Source organism: Hylobates moloch, unplaced genomic scaffold, assembly GCF_009828535.3.
Source record: "Hylobates moloch isolate HMO894 unplaced genomic scaffold, HMol_V3 SCAFFOLD_18, whole genome shotgun sequence".
NCBI classification, from domain to species: Eukaryota; Metazoa; Chordata; class Mammalia; order Primates; family Hylobatidae; genus Hylobates; species Hylobates moloch.
Window position 1 is genome coordinate 12,671,668 of NW_026652293.1, and position 27,561 is coordinate 12,699,228.

A 27,561-nucleotide genomic window follows, 5' to 3' on the forward strand; every position below is an offset into this window, starting at 1 on the left:
CTCCCTGCGTGTTCCTGGTCTCTCGCCCTTCACGCTCACGACGCATTTCCTACACGCTAATTCAAGTCCCTCCTGCTGCAAAGACTTCCATCCAGAGGCTATCTGAGGCTCCCTATCAGCTGGGCCAGATGTGTCCCCCTCCCTTGGCTCTCAGCAGGGCAGCGCCCTGGAGGACATCATCCCCACTCCTCCTAGGCTCCAGCCCAGAGCTGCATGTCGCTTGCCCAGACTCAGGGCAGCCAATCACAGGAGGCCAGGAGTGGCCCTCTCTCCTCCTTGGGAGCCGATCCCAGATCAGAGGAGCCCCCACCCCCTGCCGCCCCTCCTCCCTCCCCTTCTGGGTGTGTTGCCGTTTGAAGCTGAATCAGGTAAAGTGTACCTGGCTCCCGGTGCTGTGGCAGGAAAGCCCGGCCAGAGGCTGCCGAAGGTGCTGCTGGGCAGGCGGACAGCCCCGGAGATTCTGCAGTCCCCCCAGGAGGTTCAAGAGCCACTGATCAGGATCAGCGCTGCCGGAGGAACAAACCCAGAGAGGTAACCATGCGAAGGTGGTGGCTGAGGGATGTGCCCGAGTTTGATCCTGAAATAGTGATGGCCCCACCTGGCCTGGAGGAGGGAAGCCAGGAACACTGTTTACTCAGGGCTTAGTCACCCCTGATGGCTTTCCTACCCAAAGGAAAGGAAAACAGAGCCAAGCCACCTGCTGGCTGGGGTTACGGCACCCACCAGTGCTGGGTGAAGGGGAGATCAGCTGTGCTGCCAAGGACATTGCCACTGAGCAGGCATTTTCCCATGGACTTGCTCGACATGATGGGTCTAGGCGGGAGGAGAGCTGGGCCTGGGTCTCAACTTGGGAGTAGGCTCAGGAGGTGCAGAGCAGTGGTGAGGGGCCTGACCACGGGAGAGATGGCCCGGGCTCACACCCTAGCTCCATTACTTAATTGTTGTGGGACCACAGGCCATTTGCATATCTAGGTCTCTGTCCCTTCACTTGTTAAGTGGGTTAATAATAGTATATGGCTCACAGCACTGTGTGAGAATCAAATGGGTAAAGTGCTTAGACTAGTACTTGGCACAGAATAAATGTTATATAAATATTTTTGTTGTTTTTAATCCTGCTATTTACTAAAAATATAATCCCCCTTAAACTCACTTAAGCTTGCTGAGCCTCAGTTTCCCCATCTGTAAAATGGGAATAGAAAGTGATTTAAGGGAGGGCGGGGCACAGTGGCTCATGCCTGTAATCTCAGCCACTCAGGAGGCTGAGGCGGGAGGATCACTTGAAGCCAGAAGTTGGAGATTCTGTCTCTACGAAAAAATTTTTAACAACCCAGCATGGTGGTGTGTAGCTATAATCAGGAGGCTGAGGCAGGAGGATTTCTTGAACCCAGGAGTTCAAGTTTACAGTGAGCTATGTAAACTTGAACTGCACTCCAGCCCACGTGACAAGGTGAGATCCTGTTACTTAAAAAAAAAAAAAAAAAAAAATTTAAAAGAGCTAAGAGATCTTGAAGAGATTAAATAAATAAATTGCTAGCACATGGTAAGGTGCCTAGTAAATAACAGTCTCCTTCCCTGCGGTGTGAGCCAAGATTCTGTCCCCATTAGAACACAGCCTTTCCTCCCACTAAGTGCCTGTGCTTTTTATCCTGCTCCCAGACGAGGCAGTTTGGATGGATGAGTTTTGTATTTTCAGGCTCAGACCTCTGCATCACTGCCCTACCACAGACATTAAACGAAGGTGACACGGCTCGTGAGACCACCTGCTTTGCTATAACAGTCATGGACTGGTGACACTCTCCTGTGCCCATTCAATTGCCATTCATCCAGCAGCAATTCAATTACCCCTCCACATCAGGCTACTTCTTGGACACCTCCTATGTGTCGGGGCAGGGCTGGGCCCACAGGATACAGAGGGAGCATGAGGTTCCTGCCCTTCAAGGAACTCCTGCTCCTTGAAAGAGCAAGACACAAATGCACAGCAAGGTGAACAGCAAGGTGAGAGCACGCCAACCAACTATGACCACTGAGAGCAACACACCAAGGCTTTAGGATTCAGGGAGAAGGAGAAAGAGCAGAAACAGGAGAGGGTAGCAAAGCTCTGTGGACAAAGAAAGACCCAAACAGCTTCCAGAAGTAGGAGTTGGATGAGTGGAAAGGCAAGGGGCTGATTCTCCCAGAAAGGAGCAACTCTGTGAACATGGGCTAGAGGGGAGAAAGCAGAGGCTGCTTGAGAGAAGAGAGTCATGTTCACACTGAAGCTGAGGGCTGATTTGGGGATATGGGGGAAAAGAAGGATGGAGAGAAGGATGGCAGACTGCTGGGAACCTAGATGCCAGGCCTGGGAGTGTGAGCAGCTGTTGATTACTGAGCACTTCCCAGCCACGAAGCATGCCAAGGTGTTTTCATGCACAATCTCCTTGAACTTCACAGTAACCTTAGGAAGTGAGTGCTGTTGCTCTCCCCAGCCTACAGAAGAGAAAATGGAATAGGCCTGCTCAAAGTCATATAGCTGGGAAGTGGCAAAGCCAGGATTCTTAGACACATCTGGCTGGCTCCAGAGTCCCTGGTCATAAGCCAAGGTATGACAAGTTCAGAGAGCCCCGGTTCCCTCTAAAATACAGGTAACCGCATGCATGAGACAGGTTGGAGAATCCCAGTGACAGCCTGCACGCAGAGGGAGCTGCGAGGGCCTCAGCCACCAGGAGGGAAACCTGGGGTGGGGGCAGTGGAGAACCAGGGCCATGGTCTACCCTGGCCACAGGGCCAGGCTCTCCTGGCCTTGCTCCCTCCTGTGGAGTGTGGGCTGCAGACACCCACTTCACAAGGACAGCCTGAGGCTGGAATGAGATCCAGAGTGTGAAGCATCACGAGTGCTGAACAATGTTGGTTCATGAATCTCCTTCCCTCATTATGGGCACCATCTTCCCTCCAGCCCTGCAGCTGCAGTCACTTCCCACCTACAAATTCTCTGGATCTATTAATATGATCTGGAGAGGCCACCAGACCCATCTTCCTTGCGAACCCTCAAACTTTTGTTCTGTGGCCCCTAAGGGGTTTCTTCCCCCATGAAATACCCGTCACCTACAAGGGATACTCCTTTTTGTAGAGAAGGGAGTGAGAATCCTTTTTCCTCTGTTCCCCTGAGTTGGCAATAATATGGGCCCCAGGGCATGACTCTGCTGGAGGTTGGCACTGGAGCCTAGGGCAGGAAGGCCAGGGAGGAGACAGCGGTGATGATGGGTGGGCGGCTCAGAGGGCAGAGGCTGGCAGGCAGCACCCTTGGGAGCAGCTTCCGTGGTACCCACCCCTCAACCCCAGCCTCTCTGGCTTCCTAGCCTGTGGACCCAGCTCTGAGGCTGACCGTTCCTCATCAAGGGAGGCTCAGGCACAGCTTGAGTTTCCGGGGTTCAAACTGATTTCATCTGCAGAACCGCCTGGTTCATTCCGACCATGACTTCAGTGTGTCTGTAGGATGACTTTCCTTCCTCTTTGTCTTCTTCGAAATTAACATTGATTAATCATAAGCATTCAGGAACACCTTGAGCACCTATGTGTGCAACCAATGATGAGAACAGGAATTGTAGTAACTTGCATTTGCACATTGTGAGTCACTTCAGCCAGAGAGAGCAAGTTAAATACTGGGTTCCCAGTCACAATTTTGGCCAGGGTCTCACCTTTCCCTTCTGCAACCCCAAAACCCACCCCCAGTGAGGTTGTTGGACCCCCCGGAAGGTATTTCTACTCCCCGAAAGGCAAAGTACAGAGCAGTTTTATCTGATGGTAAGATTTGTGAAGAGTCTCATTAGCACTTATTGGTGGCTTTGGGACAAGGGTCCAGGTGTCGGGCTCCTGAGCCATAGACTCTTCCTCCTCCCCTTGGGTGGGGTGGGTAGTAGGAGTAATGAAGGGAATGGACTGTCTTCTGAATCTGAGTCTTATTCTTCTGGGCTAAGAAAGATTCATTCCTGGACAGGATGACGATGCCCCAGTCCCAGAGTGTAGAAAGGATCCCTTGAATCCCAGGTCAACATTTATCAGCTGTGTGACTTGCAGCAATTTGCTTAACCACTCTGTGCCTTGTTCTTCTCATCTGTAAGTTGGGGATACCATCAGTCCTGACATCATAAGGTTGTAATGAGAGTTTTGTAGCACGCTTAGAACAGCATCTGGCATATAGGTAAGTGCCAGATGTGTATGGGCACTAAGATGCAGTCATTTTCTCTTCTACTAAACTGAGGGCAGTTTAGTAGAAGTTGTCCTCTGCTGGGTCCCCAGCCCACAGAAGGATTCCTTGAAGGAGCTCAGGAGATGTTATTTGGTAGGTGGATTGACAGGCAATAGAACACATGGTTGAATAAATTCAATTTATTAGAATTATTTGAATTCAGTTACCCTTTTCATTCAAAGATTTGAGGGAAAAAATCAGACATTTAATGCATAGAATTTTTCTTTTAGACTCTGTCAGGACAGATGTGACTATAGGAAGCTACTGGGTGTAAGCATTGGTGGAACAATGTTGGTGGGGCACCTGCCGTCCTGGGCTTCTCTTAGCCACATCCAAGGGTCCTAGAGCTTCTGGGAGCTTTTCTGAAGGTCACCCATCCCTTACCGGCAATAAGAGCTACCATTAATTCAATTGCTTTTAGGTGCCACGTGGCTCACATACATTACCTTTATCTTTAGGGTAACCTCTAAGGTAGGTATTATTACCTTCACTTTTCAGATGAGGAAACAGGCTTATAGAAAGAAGTCAGTAACTGGCCTAAAGCTACTTAGCCAGTAAGAGCAGCGCCAGGATTCATCCCGGCCAGTTTAATCTAAAGCCCGTGATCAGGGTTTAGGAGTGGGGTGGTTGCCTCTGGGAACATCTTCCCATGACTCCACAGCATTGCAAATGCCTGGTTATAGTCAGGGAACTGGGAAGGACTAAGTTCCTCACCCAGCTCCACCCCCAGGAGATCCTGTAACAATCATTACTCATAAAAAAGGTGGGGACCCCTGCCCGGCCAAGAAAGTCCTCATATCAACCCAATGAGACCCTGATAAATTCAATCAGCTGTGTGACCCTGAGCAGCTCTCTTAGCCTCTCTGAGCCTGTTTCCTCTTTTGTAAACAGGAATAGTAATACCTTCTCTCAGGTGTGAGGATGGCATGGGATAAGGAAAGCAGAGCACGCCACAAAGCACCAGGCATCAGAGGGCACCTAATCCACGCAAGCCCTTCCTTCTCCACCCTGTTTATCTTCTTTAAGACTCTGGGGAAAGTGATGCCATGTTGAGGACTTGGCTTGGTCAGCCCATGTCAAAGCTCTGTGAGCTTTTCTCTTGGTGAAACTAGATGCAGCCGGGTTGCTGGGGAGCAACGGAGGTTTCCAAACCTGAGGCAGGGAGGATGGTGTGAGGGCAGTGTGAAGGGCTAAGCAGGCTCTGGGGCCCATGGATAGTACTCCCTCATTCAGTGCAGGCTAAGGAGGCAAGTGGGGCTGGAATCCCGCCTACACAACACCCACCCAGAGCGTGAAGCATCGTTTTCTAACCCAGCAAGGTGCCATGTGGGCTCATGGTCACAGAGCCTGGCTGCCCCTTCTCCCATCAACGTTGAAACTATACCCGTCAAGATTCTGAAAGGATTGTTTATGGTGAATATGTGGTCTGGAGTGTTCACTATGTATACGGTGGGGGTGGTAATGTTATCCTTCTAGAAATATTTACAGGTTATGTGACAGACCCCTCAAGGGAGATTGTAAAATTTCCTATTTGGTTTTTTGTTGTTGTTTTGGGGGGATTTTTTGAGACAGGGTCTGGGTCTGTCACCCAGCCAGGTGCAGTGCCGCAATCACAGCTCACTGCAGCCTCCACCTCCTGAGCTCAACTGATCCTCCCACCTCAGCCTCCTGAGTAGCCGGGACTACAGGCATGCATCACCACATCCAGTTAATTGTTTTTGTTTTTAGTAGAGATGGGGTCTCTACTAAAGTATGCAGAACCTAATGAAAGATGAATATGATATTTAATGAGAGATTTTTTTCAAGTTAGTGATAAAAAGATGGCCTGCTTAATGAATGCTAAATAAATTGACATACACAAAACTGAATTCCTAAAGGAAACTGTAGCGGTGAGTAAGACTTAAACAAGACTAGAAAGAAGTACAAGGTTCCCAAGCTGGTCACAAATTCCTGGGCTCAAGCGATCCTCCCACCTTGGCCTCCGAAAGTGCTGGGATTACAGGTGTGAGCTACACACCCGGCCCCTATTTGTTTCTTTAAAAATATATATTTATCCTGGAGATTTAAAGGCAGAATTTCCTGAAGTGTGTTCTATTTGATGTTAGTGGGCTTAAGACCATTTTTTTTAAGTGTTCTGTGGTTCCATTGGGAATTTGGGGGTTAAATACAAACACGTTAGCATCAGAGGCAGGGCTTCCCAGGGCCTCGGATGCTAACCTGCCCTCCTAGGGCTGATGCTAACGTGGGTATGCAAGGAGGGAAATGCGGGGAGCTGCATTTCTCAAATTATGGAGCCCTTAGGGGAAAGGTTTTAGCAACCACCTTGCCTGGAGGCAGGGGGGATGAGTGAGGACTCCAGAAAGCTAATGAGTTCTGTCATTCTGAGTCCTTGGGGCTTCCTTACAAATGTTCCCAGTTTTTGGCTGCAGTGGGTAGAGGGGAGGCTATGGAAGCAGTCTCCCTGTTGCTGCCCAAAAGCAGCATTATGGACTGGTCAACTCTCAGAAATCTCTCAGAGTGGTAGGAGAAGAAGAAGACTATGGAATCACTTTCCCCAATACTTCCTTCAGAGCCAACAGGGTTCCCTGTTGAAAGAGATGCGTTCAGCCAATTCCTGACCTCAGACCCCCAACTCTGGTTCCAGTCCCGCTAAAGACAATGAGGAAAGCTTGAAAGGTAGGATTATGTTGTCTGCTTCTTCAAAGTTCGCATCTGCCTTTGCCTCCCCAGGGCTTCCCACCAGTGTCAATCAACAAACACTTAACTGAGCTTGTACTGTGTGTCTCAAAGAAGGATAAGACCAGAGTTCTTAGGCTCACAGTTTACAGCCTGGGTTGGGGGCAGTGATAGGAAGAGCCCTGGGGAGAGGGCCCTCAGGTTGCCTGTTGCCCATGCAGAGTATAAGGCTGAGGAGGGTGGGGAGACAGGGCCCTGGTGAACGTTGGGCACCAAGGAGAGGCCTGGGAGAGACGGGCAGGGGATGAGTATGAAACCATTAACAGCAAGTTATGATAATGTGCCATCCCCAGGGGTGTAGACGGTGAGATCCTCTGGCAATAGGGACAACAAGGGGCTAATATGGGTGGGGCAAACACTAATGCTACACAATTAGAATCGGCAAGGCATTGCAAAGGAGGCCTGGGAGACCCCCGCTGGCAATGCACCCTCTCTGGTGCAAGTCAGATTTGAGGATTAGAAAGTTCTTTGCACAATAATTGATGATAGCTGGCCCTAAACAAACTAACTGTACATGGTACAACTGAGCGCAGACTGCAGGCATAACAGCTCAGTGTAGCTTGCACCACGAAGAAAGCTCTGGGGAGGAACAGCAGTTACTTCCTGCCAAGCACATCTGCTCGGCTGCTTCCCAGGGCAAAGTAAACTAGAGTACAGCTGGTAATGAAAGGGGTTGCTGAGGGCAAGGAGTGGCTCCGGTCCCAGAGAGGAACCAGGGCCCCTTAAAAAGATGGACAGCATTGCCTGCAACTAATAGTCTGTGCCTACTCGATGCAATCAATGGGTTCATTCAACTAGCTCTTTCAGCAGTCACCATGGGGGCTAAGAGTAGAGGGAAAGCTCTTCCACTGTTTCAGAGCCACATTTTTATCTAGTAAGTTGCCTAATGCTGATGCAACTGCTGTTTTTAATTCAAAACAACAAAATACATCTAATTGTATTAACACATATTTTATGTATGTGTACATAGTGAAAGTTTAAGTGATATGAATTGCTTCACAAACACAGGGAGAAAATTAGTAGATGTTGACAGAAAACTCAGTAGCTTTTCCCAAGGGGTCTTCTCTTACCCTGAATTTTCCAGGAGACCTAGGGACCCACAGTCCCCAAAGAGAGCTGTCACAGGAAGTGATGACTTCAGCACCCGTGGGGTCGGGGTGCGAATTTCATCAATCTGTTGCCGCCATTGCATCTCACCACCACACTGTGGCGCTATTGATAGTTGGTTCTGCCCAGTCCCATGAACTTTGCCGATGAGTAGGTTCCCTGCTACTGATAGATCCTCCTGGGGCCTTCGCTCGGGTTTTCTAAGCTCAGGCAAGGGGGCTCCTGCTGCTTGACTCAGTCTGATGACACTCCAGTCTGCATCTTCCCAGCAGCAGAACTCCATGGGCCACCCTCCAAACACATCTTCAAGGGGGTGCTACCCTCCCAAAAGATGACAAGGGTGACCTTTAGTTCTTCTCTTAGCAGAAGCTAAATAACAGCATTATAATTTGAATCTTCGGCGGGACATCCCCTCCAGGAATTATAATTATAATTGTAATTCCTCTCCAACAGGAATAATTTACTAAGCTCCTTTTGTTAGGTCAGTGTAAACCGCTCCGTTCCTTTGATCAGATGAGAAGCCACTAGTAGAAATACTGAAGGAAGAGGTGGGAAACTGAGGTGGTGGATTAACCTTTATTAGTTCATGAATTCCTAACAGTGGGCCTTTAAAAAGTGACTTACCCTTCATGTGCCTCAAGTTTCTCACCCGTAAAACCAGACAATTATTAGTACCTACCTCTCAAGGATGGCGTGAGAATTAAATGAGATGATTCACGTCAGGCTCTTAGCACAGTGTGTTGTACATCATGAATAATAAGTGTAGCTATGATTATCATTATTATTATTATTTCACTACAATGTTTGTTTGTTGTTCTATCCTACTACCTAGAGCAGTCCCAGGATATCCAGGACCCTCTGTACATATTTACTGAATGAAAATCATGCTGCTTAATGGTAATATGCCACACAGTGTTCCTCAGCTTCTGGTATTCAGTGATAGATGCAGAACACAATTCCCTTGCAGGTGTGTACCCCCCTATGCTACCTTGCAGATAGCAGACAGTTTATGAGTTCTTTTTTTGGGGGGACAAGGTCTTGCTCTGTTGCCCAGGCTGGAGTGCAGTGGTGCAGCCTCAGCTCACTGCAACATCCTCCCCCCTCAGCCTCTCCCTGAGTAGCTGAGACCACAGGCACATGCCACCAAACCCCGCTAATTTTTTAAATTTTTTGTAGAGACAGGGTTTTGCCATGTTGCTCAGGCTGGTCTCAAACTCTTGGGCTCAAGTGATCCTCCCTCCTTGGCCTCACAAAGTGCCAGGATTACAGGCATGAGCCACCTCGCCTGGCCTATCAGTTCTTTTCTAACAGTAAAGACAGAATTGGCTCAAGAAATACATAGTCCAGCTGTGAAGTTTCTTGTTTGAATCACCTTTCTGAATTGTTGTATGAAAAAATGTAAATAGTATATAAGGAAAATAAATAAGTTATGAATATTAAATCAACATGAACACATAGTAAGTTGTACTTGTTAAAATTGTCATAAACTTCTGACCCCTATCAAATTAAATTTAAAGAATTAAGTCAAATATGAATAGACAGGGATCATAAGGGAGAGTGCAGTCTGGATCCCAAATTTGTACAATAAGAGAGAACTGCTAGAAAATCATTTTGAGCAAGGGACTGATAGGCATTACCTGAGAAATAAAAGCCCTAGCCCCTGCCTTCCGGCTGCTTACATTCTGGTTGAAGACAGAATGCACAACCTTAAAAAGAATGTGCCACCTTAGAATGCACAACCCATGTTGGAAGCCGAAGAGCTCCGGCAGTCAGGATGGGCGGGAGCTGGAATCAAGGATGGCAGGACTCTGGGTAAAGCAGAGAGATGTAGAGAGGGCCCCCAGGACCAGAGCCAGCACAAGCCAAGTGTAAGATCCGGAGAGCAAAGAGATCCGGAGAGCAAAGAGTTCCAGAGACATTTGGTTTCACTCTTTTTTTTTTTTTAAATGGAGTCTTGCTCTGTCATCCAGGCTGGAATGCAGTGGCATGATCTTGGCTCACTGCAACCTCCACCTCCCAGGTTCAGGCGATTCTTCTGTCTCAGCCTCCCAATTAGCTGGGATTACAGGCGCCCACCATCCCACCCGACTAGTTTTTGTATTTTTAGTAGAGACAGGGTTTCATCATGTTGGCCAGGCTGGTCTCGAACTCCTGTCCTCAAGTGATCCGCCCACTTCAGCCTCCCAAAGTGCTGGGATTACAGGCGTGAGCCACCATGCCTGGCCTGGTTTCACTTTTGAGAGCACATCTAAGTCTCCATGATGCTTAGAATCATTGTTGATTTTTCTTGGTCCTCATTTAGTGTGGAGGACAAAGCTAGCTGGAAACAGACTCAGGGCCTGCAAAAAGAACAGAGGTGAGAGGGTGCAGAAGGAGACATTCTCAGGAATCTGAGTTTGCCACGACCTCCTCCTGTCAGAGAGAGACCTAGCCCCTTTCTGTCTCTTGGAGAGGCCGTGCCCAGTGGCCAAGGTGTCAGGGTGCCCATCACTCACTCGCTCGCTAAGTCCTGAGCATCTTTTATGAAGAGGGAAAAAATAATAGAGTAGTGTGATAAGTGCTAAAATGGCACTTATGGGACACTGTAGACACACACAGGAGTGGGGAGTGCAATCAGAGAGGTTTCCTAGACAAAATGGCACCTAACTTGGATCTGATAACCACATGCAAGGAAGCTTGGTGGCACCTAAACTCAGCACACACCAATTATTTCTGAAATAACAGCTTTCTAAAGCCTGTGAAAGGCTACGTGTAATCAGTCCCACCCTGACAAACCCAGCTTTCTGCCTAATCCTCTATCTGTTATTCCACATGTATTTGTGGAGCATCTAATACTCAACAGGGGCTGGGCTAGGCTCAGGGCATACAGGTGAAAGAATAGATGCCTCCATTAGGTGCCGTGGAGAAACCCAGGGTGGGGTGAGAGGGTGTATCCCAGACCATAAGGACTGGGGCAGGGAAGGCTTTGATGACTGCCTCTGCCAGACAGAGGACTTTGAATGGACCAGCAACACCTACCTTGTTATCAAAGAGGCATTCCTTTCCATAAAGAGTTGGCTTCCCGGCCGGGCGCGGTGGCTCACGCTTGTAATCCCAGCACTTTGGGAGGCCGAGGCGGGCGGATCACGAGGTCAGGAGATCGAGACCACGGTGAAACCCCGTCTCTACCAAAAATACAAAAAATTAGCCGGGCGTGGTGGCGGGCGCCTGTAGTCCCAGCTACTCGGAGAGGCTGAGGCAGGAGAATGGCGTGAACCCGGGAGGCGGAGCTTGCAGTGAGCCGAGATCGCGCCACTGCACTCCAGCCTGGGCGACAGAGCAAGACTCCGTCTCAAAAAAAAAGGCATCTCTTCTGGGCTGAGTTGGCTTCCCTCGTTGGCTGATGGTTGCTGCTGCTAATTCAATAAGCAGTCTCAGACCCTCTTCTAAATGTAAGACTCTGGAAGGGATCAGTGATGAGACTTAATCCCCCACTCTCAAGGGACATGACAAAATTGGGCATTTTTATAAGCTATGCCCTTTAGGAGGTGTTTTTTATATATATTTTTTCACAGCTGATTCTCATATCTTATTAATTTCCTGTCAAGGATGTTTCCCTTGCCCTTCCGTTATGGAAACCACGACTCAAAGCGGTCACCCAACTATTAAGGGGTGGGCACAAGATTTTAACTCAGATCTGTGCCCCTTCAGTAGCCAACCGCCTCTCCTCATGAGGCTTACAATCCCGTTTGCGGGTGGGGATGATACAAAGAAGCCCATAATACAGGCCTTTCCTAACTGATATGTTCACTCTGCTCTCCTCTTCTTTAGAAATGTTCCCCGGGACTCCCTCCACTGAGCTGGCGCACTCCTAACAGCAGCCATCAGTTTGGGGACCCCGGACAGCCCGGGGATCCCGAAGGCCGTGAGGACCAAGGACCAGGCCCTAGGGTGGGGGTGGAGGACATGGAGCCTGTGGTTTTGGCCTGAGGTGCCCATGTTGGGCGGCAGGAAGAGGCAGGGCGCGCGGGTCTGTGGCCTTGCCCATGGGTGCTGCGGAACCGGGTGTGGGCCCTCAGAGTTCCGCGGCGCCATGGGCTGGCTCTGAGAAGGCGTGCACCGACCCCCTGAGAGGGGCAACACTTGTCTAGGGCGATGGCTCTTGTTAGGGAGTCATTGGAAGCCACCCTAAAGGGCGAAAAGAGGCCCTAGCAAGTCCTGGTACCCAGGAGCTGCTGCTAGCGATGTGACTTGCCCCAGTGGTGGAGACCGTGCAGACCCCAAGCAGGGGCCATTCGGTGGGGGCCTCGCTCTGGGTGCAGTTCCACGCGGCACCATGAACAATAACTTCTGCCGGGCTCTGGTGGACCGGAGGCCTCTGGGGCCCCCCAGCTGCATGCAGCTGGGCGTCGTGCCCCCTCCCCGGCAGGCGCCCCTGCCCCCCGCCGAGTCCCTGGGCAACGTGCCCTTCCTGCTGTACCCGGGCCCAGCAGAGCCGCCCTACTACGACGCCTATGCGGGGGTGTTTCCCTACGTGCCCTTCCCCGGCGCCTTCGGGGTCTACGAATACCCCTTCGAGCCAGCCTTCATCCAGAAGCGCAACGAGCGCGAGAGGCAGCGCGTCAAGTGCGTCAACGAGGGCTACGCGCGCCTCCGCGGCCACCTCCCCGGCGCCCTGGCTGAGAAGCGACTCAGCAAGGTGGAGACGCTGCGCGCCGCCATCCGCTACATAAAGTACCTGCAGGAGCTGCTGAGCTCGGCCCCCGACGGCGCGACGTCCCCCGCTGCCCGCGGCCTCCCGAGCACCGGGCCCTGCCCCGCGCCGCCTGCCGCCCCCCAGCCCGACCGCCCTGGCGACGGCGAGGGCCGGGCGCCCTCCTCCCTGGTGCGGGAGTCATCTGAGTCCTCCTGCTTCTCCCCCTCGCCTTTCTTGGAGTCGGAGGAATCCTGCCATTGATCGGGCTTGTGGCCGCCCCTGGCTTGGGGGATGATCCGCCGGCCCCGTCCCACTTTTGGGAGCAGCAGGAGGCTATTGGATCACCAGCGATGCGCCGCAGGCCGGTGACTGTAGGAGGTCGGCGGCGCTCCCGTGTCTGCGACACCCTCCCTCCTCCACCAGCTTGGGGCGGAAGTGCAGGGCAGCGGGTGCGATGGGCACGATAGAGACCTAGGAGCTCCGTGAGTACAGCGAGGGGCAGGGCCTGGGACTGCTCCGGGCGTCCTGCGTCGCCTCCGGGGTGCAGAGGGGCACTCCAGGACGGTCATCCCTGGGTCTGGCTCCCGCTCGGCCTCAGGTGCCTCTGCTCCGTCGGTCCTTGCCTCAGGCGCAGCCCAGTCTCTGCGAGTCCCCGGGAGGCGAGCCCAGCTTTGATCCCTCGGTTACCATGCCACTGCTCTCCACCAGATGGCCTTAAATACTAGCGACTTCTTTGGGAGCACGCTTACTCCTCGAGAAAGGAACCCAGAGGAAGGGATGGGAGGCCAGACTGCTGCCGGCGCTCAGCCCAGACCGAACCTACAGACTCAGCAGAGGCGACCTGTGTGCCCTGGTGGCGTTCTCTGGCTTCCTTGGTGGCGGGGGGTGGGGTTACTCCCTCCCCGCCCCCCTCCCATGAGGTCGTCTAGTTTTGTCCCAAGTTGGGTGGGGACTGTGGTTTTTTTCCCTCAGACTGTAAGCTTTGGGGGAGGGGGGTGTGGGTATAGGTACATAGGCACTGTGTTGGCACCAAAGAGCTAAATAAAAGGATTGTTGAATTTTCTCATTCCTAGATCATTGTCTACCCTCACCCTTCCTGGTGCCCCTTTCTCATTTCCACTCCCAGCCCAGAGTACTTGCTGGGAGGGTATGTGGGGTTCACTGTTAGCTCAGCACATTTAAGATTCAGTGTTGTTAGCTCATGCATTCAATGAATTTTTTTTTTTTTTTTTTTTTGAGACAGGCTTTGCTCTGTTGCCCAGGCTGGAGTGCAGTGATTCGATCCCTGCTCTCTGCAACCTCTGCCTCCTGGGTTAGAGCAATTCTCCTGCTTCAGCCTCCAGAGTAGCTGGGATTATAGGTGCACACAACCATGCCCACTAATTTTTGGTATTTTTAGTAGAGTCCAGGTTTCACCACATTGGTCATGCTGGTCTCGAATTCCTCACCTCAAGTTATCTGCCTACCTTGGCTTCCCAAAGTGCTGGAACTACCGTGGCTGTCCTCAATGAACTTTTCTTTTTGAGACAAGGTCTCACTCTGTCTCACTCTGTCATCCAGGCTGGAGTGCAGTGGCCGGATCTTGGCTCATTGCAGCCTCAACCTCCCAGGCTCAACTGATCCTCCTACCTTGGCCTCCCTAGTAGGTGGGACTACAAACACACACCACCATACTCTGCTAATTTTTGTATTTTTTGTAGAGACAGAGTTTCACCACGTTGCCCCGGCTGGTCTTGAAGTCCTGAGCTCAAGCCATTCTCCCACCTCAGCCTCCCAAAGTGTTGGGATTACAGGCATGAGCCACCATGCCTGGCCTCATTGAACATTTACAGGGAGCGTAGTACATGTGGGGACTGTGCAGAGAAGGGGCCAGAGTCCCAGAGATAAAGCACACAAGCTTTACACCTGTAGGGGTGGGAGGAGGTGGGGAAGAAAGATACACAGTAGATGCTCCACAGTGAGACAGGTGCTATGCCACAGGTGTGCATACTCAGGGTCGTTCTGGAAGCCTTCCAGCCCACTGGAGAGGGGTTTACTGTTTCTCTGACATGGGATTGCTTTGGGGGTGGGTTGAGGGTATGCTTGGGGAGTTTTGGCTGATGGTGCAGATACTGAGATGGGTAGGGGGTGCTGTGGAACTGTCCTGACTTAGGCTGCCCAGTGCCTTCTCCAGACAATGTCATGGGGCTGAGGAGGGGGAAACCTAATTTTGGCATGAGGGGGCCACTCTGCAGTTTGAGGTTCCATATCCAAGGTTACCCCTTCCTGACCTCTGTTGCCCCAGGCTTGAAAACTTCCATCCTGTCTCCCTCTCCCACTGCCCCTGCCCCATCCCAAGCCTGTGTGTAAGTTCTTCCCCCCACCCCCCACCCTCCTCAGGGAACAGACTGGGAAGTCACTGGCTGGGCTGGATGGAATGACAGCTGCCTGGCCTCAGGAGCTCAGGCCCGGCAGCAGGGAGCCGAGTGGAGGCTAATTTTACTTGCTGGGAGCAGGGAGAGTAATCCTCCTGCCCCCACTCCTGCCCCCGCCCCCCGGCTGGCTCAGCAGGGCAGGCTCAGCCAGCCCAGTCCCCAAGGCAGGGGCATTGGGGACGCAGGGAAGAGAGGGCACTGGGGTGGGGGAGCAGGAGAAAGCCAGATTCCCAGGGAAGCCATGGAGCCGTCCTCACCCCAGGATGAAGGCCTGAGGAAGAAACAGCCCAAGAAGCCGGTTCCTGAGATTCTGCCAAGGCCACCCAGGGCCTTGTTCTGCCTGACCCTGGAGAATCCCCTGAGGAAGGCCTGCATCAGCATCGTAGAATGGAAGTATCCTTCAGGGCCCGGGCCGTGGGGGGAGTGTGCGTCATGGGGGAGGGATTCGGGGTGATCACAGAGCACAAACTTCCTACAGGAGGGCCAGGGAGGCCTGGCACTTAGACATGGGGTGAACTCACAGAATTGAGTGAGGAGCTGGGGGAAGGAGCCCTCCGCTAAGCAGGAGAGGAGGAGGAGGAAGAGGAGGAGGAGGAGAAAGAGGAAGAGGAGGAGGACTTGGTGGGGCTTCCTGGGCCTGAGTGGGCCACGCAAGTCCTACATGACAACCAGAGACACCTACTGACCACCTATGGGTGGGGCCTGTTTGTAGGGACTGTTCCCAGGTGTGCCCAAATCCACATTGTCATGGGGTGCCACTAGGTTTTCGAAGCACCAGCCTCACTTTAGAATAGGATAGGGACCAAAAAAAGATGTGATGGCCTCTTTGAGAAAACTCTCCCTTGTTTGGGTTGGGTGGGGGGTGACAGCGGACAGAGGTGAGTAGAGGGAAGGCTTCCTCTGGGGGCAGGTCCCAGCTGAGGACAGAGCCAAGGGGAGAAATGGGTCTGAAAGACGCCTGGTCTGAGTGGCTCCAAGACACAGGCCAAGCAAGCCTGGTTGTTCTAGCTCAGACGTGCCACCCCAGGGACAGGGACTTTGAAACTCATGCTATGTTTGCATTTGCTCTGGGGGGCAGAATGATGAAAATATCTGGGTTATTTGGGGAAGGGAGGAAGGAGTGACAGAGGGAAGGGGAGGGCTGTGTCAAGTGGGTTCTGAGCGCCAGGGTCGGGCATATTTGAAATATTTCTGAAGAGTTCTGGAAGGCTGGGCTCCCACCAGCTGTTCCCTGGAAGGAAAGAGAATGAGGGGTAACTGGAAGGACAAGACAAACGTGGGGCAAGTAGAGACAGTTTGGGGTCAGGGTCAGCCCTGTTCCCCTCACCCGCTCTCGGCCAGGCGGTGGATCGCCCACATCAAACCCTCCTAGGCGCCCCCTCCTTGCCTGTCTTCTGCAATCAGGTTTACTCTGTGGGTTCTCCCTCTCCTCCATCCTCTGCTCCTCTGCGCCTTCCCCTCTCGTAGCCCCCTGCCCCTGTGGCCCTCCTCTTTTCTCAAACACTGGAGGTTACTGGGAAGAGAATGGGATTTTTCTGTCAAGCCCATCTACATAATATGCCTCCCCATCCGCCCCCAAACAACTCCCTCGCTTCCTCCCTTGCTTTCTCTAGCTCTTTCCACACTTGCTGCCTAATGGGTCAGAAAGTCGAGAAAGCCATGGGCCTGGGCTACCCTCTGGAAATGGCTGTGGTGGGGTGGGTGTGTCTGGGAGGGGTGAGGTGTGACAGGTGTGAGCACGTGCACACCGGCATGCGCACATGGCTCTGGAAATTCAGCGTTCATCTCCATCCCCCGTTCCCAGTCCTACTCAGTGAGTTCCCAACCTTACCCTGCATCAACCCTTACCCTCCCATGCCATTTTTCTGGGTGAGCCTCTGCGGATTGGTCAGAATCTGCGAAAGTCATGGCTCCTTGGGAGCAGGCAAGGGCATGGACAGGCACTGAGAGTGGAGCGGTGTGAAGATCCCCTAGGCCTTAAAGCTGAGGAGCCCTCAGCCAGGGACCAGACCTTTGCCATTCCAAGGAGTCTACATGAAAGTGACTTGTTCCTGAGGAGAGGAAGCCAGATGTCAAGGCAGGAACCTGGTCCTCATTGTACTCTGCAGGGGCTCAGGGAAGGAGCAGCGTGGGCGAGTGTCCATGAGCCTGTCCACCAGCCTGGCATCAGAGTCACAGTCTAGACTGACCCTCAGCGCCCTCTTCCCCTTAACCCTGTAAGGCCTTTGCCTCACTCGAGGGCTCTCCTTAACCCTGGCTCCAGGCCCTTCGAGACGATCATCTTGCTCACCATCTTTGCCAACTGTGTGGCCCTGGCCGTGTACCTGCCCATGCCGGAAGATGACAACAACTCTCTGAACCTCGGCCTGGTAAGATTGGCCTTTCCATCCGCCTTCCTGCGGGCCTGCAGCCCCAGGCTTGGGGAGGCCCCCTTGGTGGACTCTGCTCTGGGGGATGGTGCTCATTTAATCCTCACAACCAACTCATAAAGTGGTTCCATTTGACAGATGTGGAAACTGAGGCTTAGTAAGGTCAGCTAGTGAGCCACAGAGGTTGAATGCTAATTTCCCTTCCCCAGATGTAATTCATAAGAAACTTGTGTTCACTAAGTTTGCCTTCATGGGAGAGTTTTATCCAGGAATCTGAAGCAAGGACATGTTTTAGAGTTTTATAATACCACCATCTCTTCACCCCTCCATCAGTAACACATACCTGGAACCATAAAATGCCAGGGCTGGAAGGGATATTCAAAAATTAGGCTGTCCTACCTCCTCCCCACCTCATTCTGTTTTATGGATGAGAAAACTGAGGCCTAGAGAGGTTCAGGGACTTACTTACTCAATAGATAATTAATAATAAAAACAGCATTTAGTAAGTGCTTATTAAATGCCAGGATTTGTGCTAAATATTTTACATTATTGTATTATTTAATCCCTATAACTACTCCTGTGGGGTAAGTAACATTATTAGACCCATTTAAAAGACAAAGGAGACTGATATTCAGAGAGTTTAGGTACATTACCCATTTGCATTTGCTCTGGGGGGCAGAATGATGAAAATATCTGGGTTATTTGGGGAAGGGAGGAAGGAGTGACAGAGAGAAGGGGAGGGCTGTGTCAAGTGGGTTCTGAGCACCAGGGTTGGGCATATTTGAAATATTTCAAATATTTCAAATAGACACAGTTCCCATCTTCACAGAGCTTCATTACACTGGATTAAACAAGTAAATATAATAAAACCAATTAAACAAGTAGTTAAAATGAAATGGGAAAGGTTCAAGGTTCAAGTCTTGTGGTAGGGCCTCCAGCTTGGTCTCTCTGACTTTAGAACCTCTCTATTATTATTATTATTTTTTGTGAGACAGAGTCTCACTCTGTTGCCCAGGCTGTGTGATCTCGGCTCACTGCAACCTCAGCCTCTTGGGTTCAAGTGATTCTCCCGCCTCAGCCTCCCAAGTAGCTGGGATTACAGGCACCCGCCACCATGCCCAGATAATTTTCGTATTTTTAGTTGAGATGGGGTTTCGCCATGTTGCCCAGGCTGGCCTCAAACTCCTGACCTCAGGTGATCCACCCGTCTTGGCCTCCCAAAGTGCTGCGATTACAGGTGTGAGCCACCACGCCGAGCCAGAACCTGCTCTTGTACAGGCTGTGTTGCCAAGGTGGTGGGTGACGGCAGAAAGACTTCTAGGGGAAGCCCTCTTAGAAACAGTGGCCTCAGGCTCCCTAGGGGACAGGACAATGGAACCACCTTTTCAACAGGGCTTTTTTCCTGCACTGAAACTGCAGGGCCCGGGAGAGAGGAGGCATATTTGCATGTGTCCAGGGCCTGACACATCTCTGCCTTTCCTTTATGCTGGTTTCCATGGGAATCTATCTTGAGCTGATGGGAAGCTGGGATTCTAAATGTGTGCTTGCTATGAGGGGAAAACACTCTGAGCTCCCAAGTGTGGAAGGAGAGTAGGATTAAATGTTGGCAGGGCCAATGCCACCTTTGCTGGCAAGGAAGGCATTTCTTAAAGTCTGGGCATTCTACATCATAGAGTTAGTCTCCATGTCCCTGAATGCAGAGAGAGCTCTGGGTCTGCCCCACCCTTCAGGATTTCATATTTTTGGGCCTCAGTTCCTTGCGACATTGACTACTTTTGCAAAAAAAAACTCTGCCCCACCTTGGAGGATATTAAATTACATCTTTGCTGGATGCAGTGACTCACGCCTGTAATCCCAGCACTTTGAGAGGCTGAGATGTGAAGATCGCTTACATCCAGGAGTTCGAGACCAGCCTGGGCAACATAGAGAGACTCCCGTCTCTACAAAAGTTAAATTAGCCAGGTCTGGTGGTGCATACCTCTAGTTCCATCTACTTGGGAGGCTGAAGTGGGAGGATTCCTTGAGCCCAGGAGGTCGAGGCTGCAGTGAGCCAAGATCATGCCACTGCACTCCAGCCCGAGTGACACAGTGAGACCCTGTCTCAAAAAAAAAATAAATAAATAAATAAAATTACATCTTAGTGGCTATGTCATCTGCCATCTTGAAACAAAATTGGCTCCCTTAACTGTTTCACGTGGTCCTGTGTGTGTTTTTCTTTAGTTTGTGGGCTGGAGTTGCAAGACCTTGGGTTAGGCCTAGAGTTCATAGAGACAGTATCATGAGTTCCCTGGAAGTTGGAAACCTAATCGGAAATGTTTCCAAAGCAGCAAATGCCACCTGGCATGTCAGAGCTCTATGGGAAATGAATGTTCAGTGAGGACTCCTAATCTGACCCCTTAACTGTGAAGCCCAGAGAAAGTCAGTGATACCCAAGGTCGCTGAGCCAGCTTCGAGCTCAGGGTTCCTCACTGTTCGTGTCCACAAAACCCAGCAAGAGGGAGATGGGAGGAGTCAGAGTAGAAAGGGGCAGTAGGCACTCACCCTATTGGCTGCTTTGTAGGTATCAGAGAAGGGTTGGCGTCTTTCCAGTCATCCAGAATAATCCGTAGCTTTCAAGAAAGGAGGCCTAAGGATTAATTATTCATGAACTTTCTCATTCATTTAACGAATGTATCTTTAGTGTCTATCACATCCCTGGCACATACTGGGGATATCACTATGAACCAAATAGACACAGTTCCCATCTTCACAGAGCTTCATTACACTGGATTAAACAAGTAAATATAATAAAACCAATTAAACAAGTAGTTAAAATGAAATGGGAAAGGTTCAAGGTCTGGAGACATTATGGTAGCATATTGACAGAGAACCTAAGCTAGTCTTGAGATAAGGAAGGCTTCCCCAAGGGTGGGATGTTTAACATGAGACCTAAAGGTTGAGGACAGGGACAGCTCACACAAGTGCCACCTATGCAGTCCCAGAGGACCCCCACTGAGAAGGGCCCCACATTTGGGGTTGAATGCTCTGTGGTCAAAGTATTGAAATTTTAATTAATTTTATCTTTGAATTTATGATTCGTAAGTGAAGTGCATTGGGACAATGGCACATGCACCTTAAGCTTGGAACCTTGGCTTACACAAGATCCTGACTTCTGCCATCTCCCTGCCTCTAAGGAGGGGCTCTCAGCTTGATGTTTTGCCCTCTGGGGTCCTGGGCCACTTGGCAGAGCCCTGAGTGGGAGAATGGGAAGGGCCGTGTCTCAGGAAGGACATGGCTCTGGTTGTCTCCACCCCGGGCTGACAGTGCTGCAGTCCATTCAGTAAATGACCTATGAGGTTGAGCCTCCAAGGCCCTCCCCGATTCTGGGTACTTATTGTCTCCCAGGAAGCAGAGATTGCAACATCCCTGGGTGCCAGATGTCCGCTATGGGTTGAGGTGGTGGGTCTGAGTGAAGGGGAGATGCCTGGCTCCACACCTCCACCTCTGGCCAGGGCACAGGATGTTGGGCTGTGGGATGCTGAGGGTGGAGGGGGAAGATTAGGAGGAGGTGCTTGTGACAGTCTGCACTTGCCCTGCACAACACCAAATAGCAATGAAAAACACCACGGTAGGTTGAGAAAGGGGCTGAAAGAAAGGGAAAAGCTTTATATTTAGTACCTTCATCAGCACTTATTTCCTACTGTTTGAACATGGGGGCCCACATTTTCACTTGTACTGGGCCCCTCATTATGTAGCCTGGCTGTGAAGGAGCACATTGTAGAAGGCCAAGCGGGAGAGGGGACTCTGGGCAGAGGAAGCCACATGGGCAAAGGGCTGGAGGCAAGAGACAGAGAGGTCAGGTGGGGATTTAGAAAAATCTCTCAGGCCCCATGTGGAGCATGGATTGGGGTGACGTGGGGTGGGATGGGAAGCAGGGAAGGGGGCAGGGAGCCCAGGGAAGTCATCCAGGCAGGAAACAGGGGAGGCTGGGCCAAGGCACTGGCGATGGTAAAGATGGCTGTGAGGTGGCCTTAAGAAAGACCTGCCAGGTGGAATCCATGGTGAGGATTGCAGGTGGGGATGGAGGTGTGGGGGAGGGGGAGGATGACACTTGGGTGTCAGAAGGGGACAGAGCAGATGGCAGTATCACTTACCAAGACTGCAGGTGGGGGTGGGGAGGAGGAAGGTGGTGAGTTCGACTTCAGATGTGTGGAGATACAGGTGCCTGTGTCCACTGACGGGCAATTGGATTTGTAGGTCCAAGCATTTTATGACAGAAGTTTCCTCACTTTGGCACATGCCAAACTGGCTGGGTGGGGCAGGGGCGGGGATGGTTGTGGGCAAGAAGGGCTTCCCTCGGTTGCCGTGTGTGTGAGCAGGGTCGGGGGTGTGACTGCTGTCTGTGGGAACAGGCTCCTTTGGCAGTGTCCCTCCGTATCCCTTCTGCCAGCGTTAGCTGAGGGTGATAGACTTGGGGCCCCGGTTTCCTGGGGCTAGAGGTACCCCTCTGACTCTGCCTGCTCTGTGTCAGTGGGAAAGCCCAGGATCCTCCCTGAACAGAAGAGGAAACTGAGGCCCAGAGAGAGCAAGGGGTCCTGGGAATGAATATGCAGCGGGTCAGAGGGTGGCAAGAGGAGGATCCAGGATGCTGATGTCCTGGCCAACCGTGGGATGTCACAGTGGCACGGGGCTCTGAAATCAGCCCATTATGGCATGGTGGTTATAAAAGTGGGTTCTGGAGCTAGAAACTGCTTTCGAGCCCAGGCCCACTCACATACTAGCTGTGTGATTTTAGACAAGTTATGTAACCTTTCTGTTCCCTCAGTTTCTTCCTTTATAAAATGGGGATGATATTGTATACTTGAGAGAAGTAGCTGGATAAGTGAAGACCTTCTAAGTTGTAGTGCTTTATCTATCAACAGAAGGAACTTTGATCATGCAGGCCCCACAGAGTCACAGAGCAGGCTCACCAGCCAAAATGCCTATAGTCACAGAGACCCCCAGGTTTTCTAGATTCAAAGGGTCTAACCCCCAACAGTTACGCCAAAGGATTATTTCAGGTAAAGAATTCCTCTTCACCCTGCCCATCATCTGTCCCTGATTTCTCTTTAACTCTGTGTCTTCTCTCCTTGAAACCTCTAACTTTTCTTAGTGGCTTTCCTGGTCACCCCTCCCCAGTCCTCCAGCAAATCAGCAGCAGCAGCAGCAACAATGACATTCAATATTTGTCGATTGCTTGCATATCGTCAGTCACTGTTCTAATGCCTTATATGTGTCATCACACTGAATGCCCATGAGGCAGGTACTTTTATTTTTCTCATTTGTACAGAGGAGTAAACTGCAGCACAGAGAGGTTAGATCACTGCACATGCCCAGGTGGCTCTGTGGGCAGGCCTACATCCTTTATTGGGCAGGGTTACCATTCCAGCCTAGGCCAGGCTGAGGGCACCAATGTGGAAAAGCAAAAACAATCATCAGACTTACTAATTGTTGGGCAGACATGATAAAACTGATTGCTTTTGCTACATTATCTCATTTCGCCCTCAAAGCAATCCTATGTCAAAGTATGATGTTCAAAAAGTGAAAACACAACTGTGAGTAAAATATCGAAGGAACACATATCAAAGATTAGTTCAACTCAAAAGAGAACAAGCAGACGTGTGAAGCTGGGTTAAAGGGAATTGGAGGAGCAGAAGTTATGATACCGGAGAAAGAATGATGGAATAGGATTGCTAGGTTAGATACCACGCTGGTTAATGTCCTACAGGGCAATAAAGCTCTAACCATTGGGGTTATCTTCCTATCAGGCAGAATTCATTTGCATCTCTAGAGGACAGAATAGCGAGAACTAAACAAAGTTACATTCCCTCCTAGGTCAGTGGTTTTCAAGGGATTGGGGAGGGGAAGTAGTTCTGCCCCAGAGGACATTTGGCAACAACTGGAATTGTGAGGGGAAGGGGCAGGGGCGGAGATGTATCCTGCTAGCATCTAGTGGGGTAGAGGCAGGGGCCCTGAAATGCACAGGACAGGCTCCCTCCCACCAACAAATAAGTATCCAGACCAAAATATCATTAGGGCTGAGGTTGAGAAACCCTGACCTGGATAATTAGATAATCCTTGATCAGGCCTGTTATAAAATGCTCCAACATGATATTACAAAGATATGGCATCCTTTCTTTGCTTTATTTCCAAGTTCTGGATAATTTAGATTTTTCTTAAGTAGATGGTGCCTGCTCTCCTCGAGGGCAGGGCAGGGCAGGGCAGGGCCCGACGAGCTCTGCAAGATGGCTGCCCATTTGGCCCCTCCTGGGCTGCAGGGCGGCTGCCTACCCCTCAGGCATCAGCCGGCTCCACCAGGCCCCTGTCGCATTCCTGGGGTTCAAGTTGCTGCAGTGTCCTCCACGAGGCTGGAGCCTAAGCCTCTGGCAGCCTGGGCGTTTGTCTTTTTATAGGGTCTGGAATGCGCTCGCCAACTCTTGTGGCCAGCAGCCCATTCCCCTGGCCATCTGGAGAGGCTGGGGCCTCAGAAGGACCACAGCTCTGGCCTCACCCCTTAGAGATCCAGGACCTGCAGAGCACAGGGTGGTTTGAGCCTGGGCCACTGTACAGAGAAGTGACGGTGCTCCAAAAGGGTCTGTGCAAATGAATGAAAGCCTGGATTTTAGACCCACCTGGGAGCCTGTCCTCCCACTGCTGCAAGAACTCAGGTCCCCTTTCAGGGCACTTAGCTTCTCCCCTTGCCCATCCCAATCCATGCCCCTTCACACCAGGCACAGGGGCTGCAGACACTGTAATAGCTGAACAACAGAAGCCTTGGAGGAAAGCTTTTGCCCAAGCTGTGCTAGCTCCCTGGGGAGTCGCAGGAAGGGACGGGCTCTCAAGTCAAACCAACCTGCCTCCAATCTGGACTTTGGTTTGCAGCTTCCTAAACTCTCTGAACCTCCATTACCTCATCTGTGAACAGCAGACCACAATATCTTTCTTTCTTTCTTTTTTTTTTTTTTTTTTGAGACCAAGTCTCACTTTGTCACCCAGGCTGGAGTGCAGTGGCATGACCTCAGCTCACTGCAACCTCCACTTCCCAGGTTCAAGCAATTCTCCTGTCTCAGCCTCCCGAGTAGCTGGGACTACAGGCACACGCCACCACACCCGGCTAATTTTTTTTTTGTTTTTAGTAGAGATGGGTTTCACCATGTTGGTCAGGCTGGTCCACAGTATCTTTCTTTTCAGGACTGTTACATCCATGAGTGCAACAACCTCGTTTTTAGTAGAGACTGGTTTCACCATGTTGGTCAGGCTGGTCCACAATATCTTTCTTTTCAGGACTGTTACCTCCATGAGTGCAACAACCTCGTGTCTGACCTGGCACACAGGAGTTGCTCAATAAATGTTCATTCCCTTCCTTCTCTGACCTCCCAGCACTAACAGCCCACAGCTGAAGTCACACTGAACCCAAGCCTCGGGGGGCAAAGACAGACCTGGAGTGGATTGAGGGCGGGATCTGACAAATGTACCCAGGTGTTCCGGGCATGCTGTTTCTCTCTCTCCCCTCTGCCTGGCATGGTGGTTGAGACCATGGAGTCTGGAGTCAAACTGTCTATACATATCATGGCTCTGCCTCTTGGTAGCTATGTGATCCTGGAGAAATTAATCCCTCTGTGCTTTGGCTTCCTCATCTGTAAAATGGGATAAGAGTACTTACCTCAGTCGGCTGTCGTCAGAAGCTAGGGAGGATGATGAAGGACTGCCCCGCACAGACCAGGATGCGTGTTGGGTATGGGTATGACTGCATGTCCCCTCTCAGCGGGAGCTGGGCAACACGGAAGAGTTTGTGGTCCTGTTGCTTGCTGATGGAAATGTGTTGGGCCCTCCTTTTCAACTGGATCCTCTGTTGGGCCCAAGGGTTGGGAGTAGGAGACAGTATCCCAGGCTGACGAGAGCCTGCCCCTTACCTTGGGCACCTCATTGTTTTTGGCCTGTACCCTTCCCTGCCTTTGCCCTCCCAGTGGTTGTATGTGGGAAGCCTATCTCAGTTCCTGTGACCTATTCGCCTTGAACCAAGGAAGAGCGTCTGGCGTCTGCTGAGACACTGGGATCCGAGGCCTTTCCCTGCCCAGTCTGGAGCCTGCCCCACACTGCACCAGGCACTGGACTCCAGGACCCCCTCCTCCCCCTTTCTTGGCTTCAGGTCACACCACACTGTGCTGTATCCAGCACCACAGAAACCTCAGTGTTTGTCCTCTGCTGGGCTCGGAGGCACGAGGAAGCCTTGGGGTGTGGTGAAAGACTGTTCTTATCTAGAGTTTACTCCCAGGCCAGGGGGCTACCGTCTTCTTCACTCACATCCTTGAAAGAGGAAGCCCCTTTGGGGCAGAGATGTGAGGGCTTCATCTCAATATAGGCTGGTGGAGGAGGGGGGATGCTTTTTCTTTTCTTCTTGTTCTTTTCTTTTCTTTTCTTTTTTGGACGTGTCAGCAGCTAATGTTGCAAAGGGTAGTTTACATCTTCACTTTCTGAAGACACTTGAATTGAGGACCAATGTCGCTGTCATGGCAGGGGCCATTGGGGCTGGCCACCTCACACCCACCATCCTCCCATGGGGCTCCAAGTCCTGAGACACAAAGCAGCAGCTTGCCCAGATCCCCCTGTTCATCCTGCATGCTCCCAAGGTTGGTCCATGCCAGCACAAACTTTGGACATCAGACATCAGAAGGTCTGTGTGCCTCAGCCCTGAAAGGTGCGGGTCTCTCTCACCCTCTCCTGCACCTGGGAGCAGACGCATTACCAGTAGAGGAGGGCAACCCGGCCCTGCCCCAGCTGGGACCCCAGCAGCTCAGGTGGAGGTGCTGAGCCTCTGTGTCAAAGTTGCTAAACGTTTTACTTTTGTTCCATCCTAGCTTTTTTTTTCCTCTTCCCTGGTTATTGATTTTACAAAAGATAGAGCTCAGAAGGCCCTGGAAGTGAGGAGGAGGGGCAAGGAAGATGACTAGTTATGGAGGGTGAGGGTTGTTTTTTGTCAAAAGCCTGAGTAGAGTGATCCAGGTTATGTGACACCCTCCGGGATGGAACCCCAGAGAACCTCCTGTGTGGAAAGGTCCTTGGATTTTCCCCAGCCCCCAGCCTGTCCACCTTCAGCCATGTTCATGGCAGAGAAGATAAGAATTTTTAAGACCTTATTATAGCCCATTTCTCACTAGAGAGGAAAACTTATCTGGCTTTGTGGAGAAATTTCCATCTTACACCCATAGTACATGATCTTTACTATATGCTAGGACATCACATGTAAAAGGACATTAAAAAAGGAAATGTAAAACGCTTGGATGAGCTTGTATTATGACATTAATACTATTGAGAGTATCCGCTTTCTAGCCTAAAGAGATTCATTCATTCTTCTATTCCTGCGTTAGCCCTTTGTAATCTGTGATGATTATTTTTCTTTTTAATACAAAAATGTATACAAATAAAAACTTGAAAAGGCAAAAAAAAAAAAAAAGTACTTACCTTATAAGGTTTCAGTGAGGATTAAATGTATGCATGTGGCCAGAAAAGGGCCCGGTGCATAAGCGGGTGCTTACTAAAGCTTAGCTATTATTATCCTCATTACCCAAGACAGCACTGGTCTCCCTTTCTCTCCCAGCCCCCTTCACCCTGAGCATACAGAGCCCTACTGGGACCCTCAGCCCCATTGTCCCTCTGTCTAGTCAGCCCTGGTGTGTCTGGCCCGCCCAGACCTGAGGGAGCTTGGTTCCCTGGTGAGGGAAGTGCTATACGGGGAAGGGAAGAGGGAAATGACACCCCTGAGACAGAGGTAGGATGGCAAGGGATACCCGTTCCAGTTACGTCTATCTGGATGAGCGTTTGTTGGGCTAAACATAGCCACTTCCCTCACTCCTCAGCAGGTCATCTTCCAAACCTGGAGGCTGAGGTGGTTGTGGAGACGCCAGGGCCCTGGACACCCAGTGTGCGGCGCGGCCATACAGGCCAGCACATCAGGCTGGCCTACCAGAAACGCTGTTGCTTCAGTCACGGCAGGCAGGGCCTCCTTGCCTTTAGCAG

General features: G+C 51.2%; 2 protein-coding genes across 2 annotated transcripts in view; both read left to right on the forward strand.

The window, feature by feature from the left end:
* The first annotated feature begins 430 nt into the window (after positions 1–430).
* ASCL5 (achaete-scute family bHLH transcription factor 5) lies at positions 431–13,815 on the forward strand. The gene is made up of 2 exons (XM_032136479.2): positions 431–531; positions 11,879–13,815. Exon 2 carries the CDS (start codon positions 12,384–12,386, stop codon positions 13,002–13,004), a length of 621 nt encoding a protein of 206 aa, XP_031992370.1. The 5' UTR covers positions 431–531; positions 11,879–12,383; the 3' UTR covers positions 13,005–13,815.
* Positions 13,816–15,311: 1,496 nt separating this feature from the next.
* CACNA1S (calcium voltage-gated channel subunit alpha1 S) overlaps positions 15,312–27,561 on the forward strand; it is a 73,114-nt gene continuing 60,864 nt past the window's right edge. The window contains exons 1-2 of the mRNA XM_032136480.2: positions 15,312–15,550; positions 17,421–17,526. Coding sequence (XP_031992371.1) covers positions 15,399–15,550; positions 17,421–17,526 — 258 coding nt within the window. The 5' untranslated portion in view covers positions 15,312–15,398. The remainder of the gene's footprint in view (positions 15,551–17,420; positions 17,527–27,561) is intronic.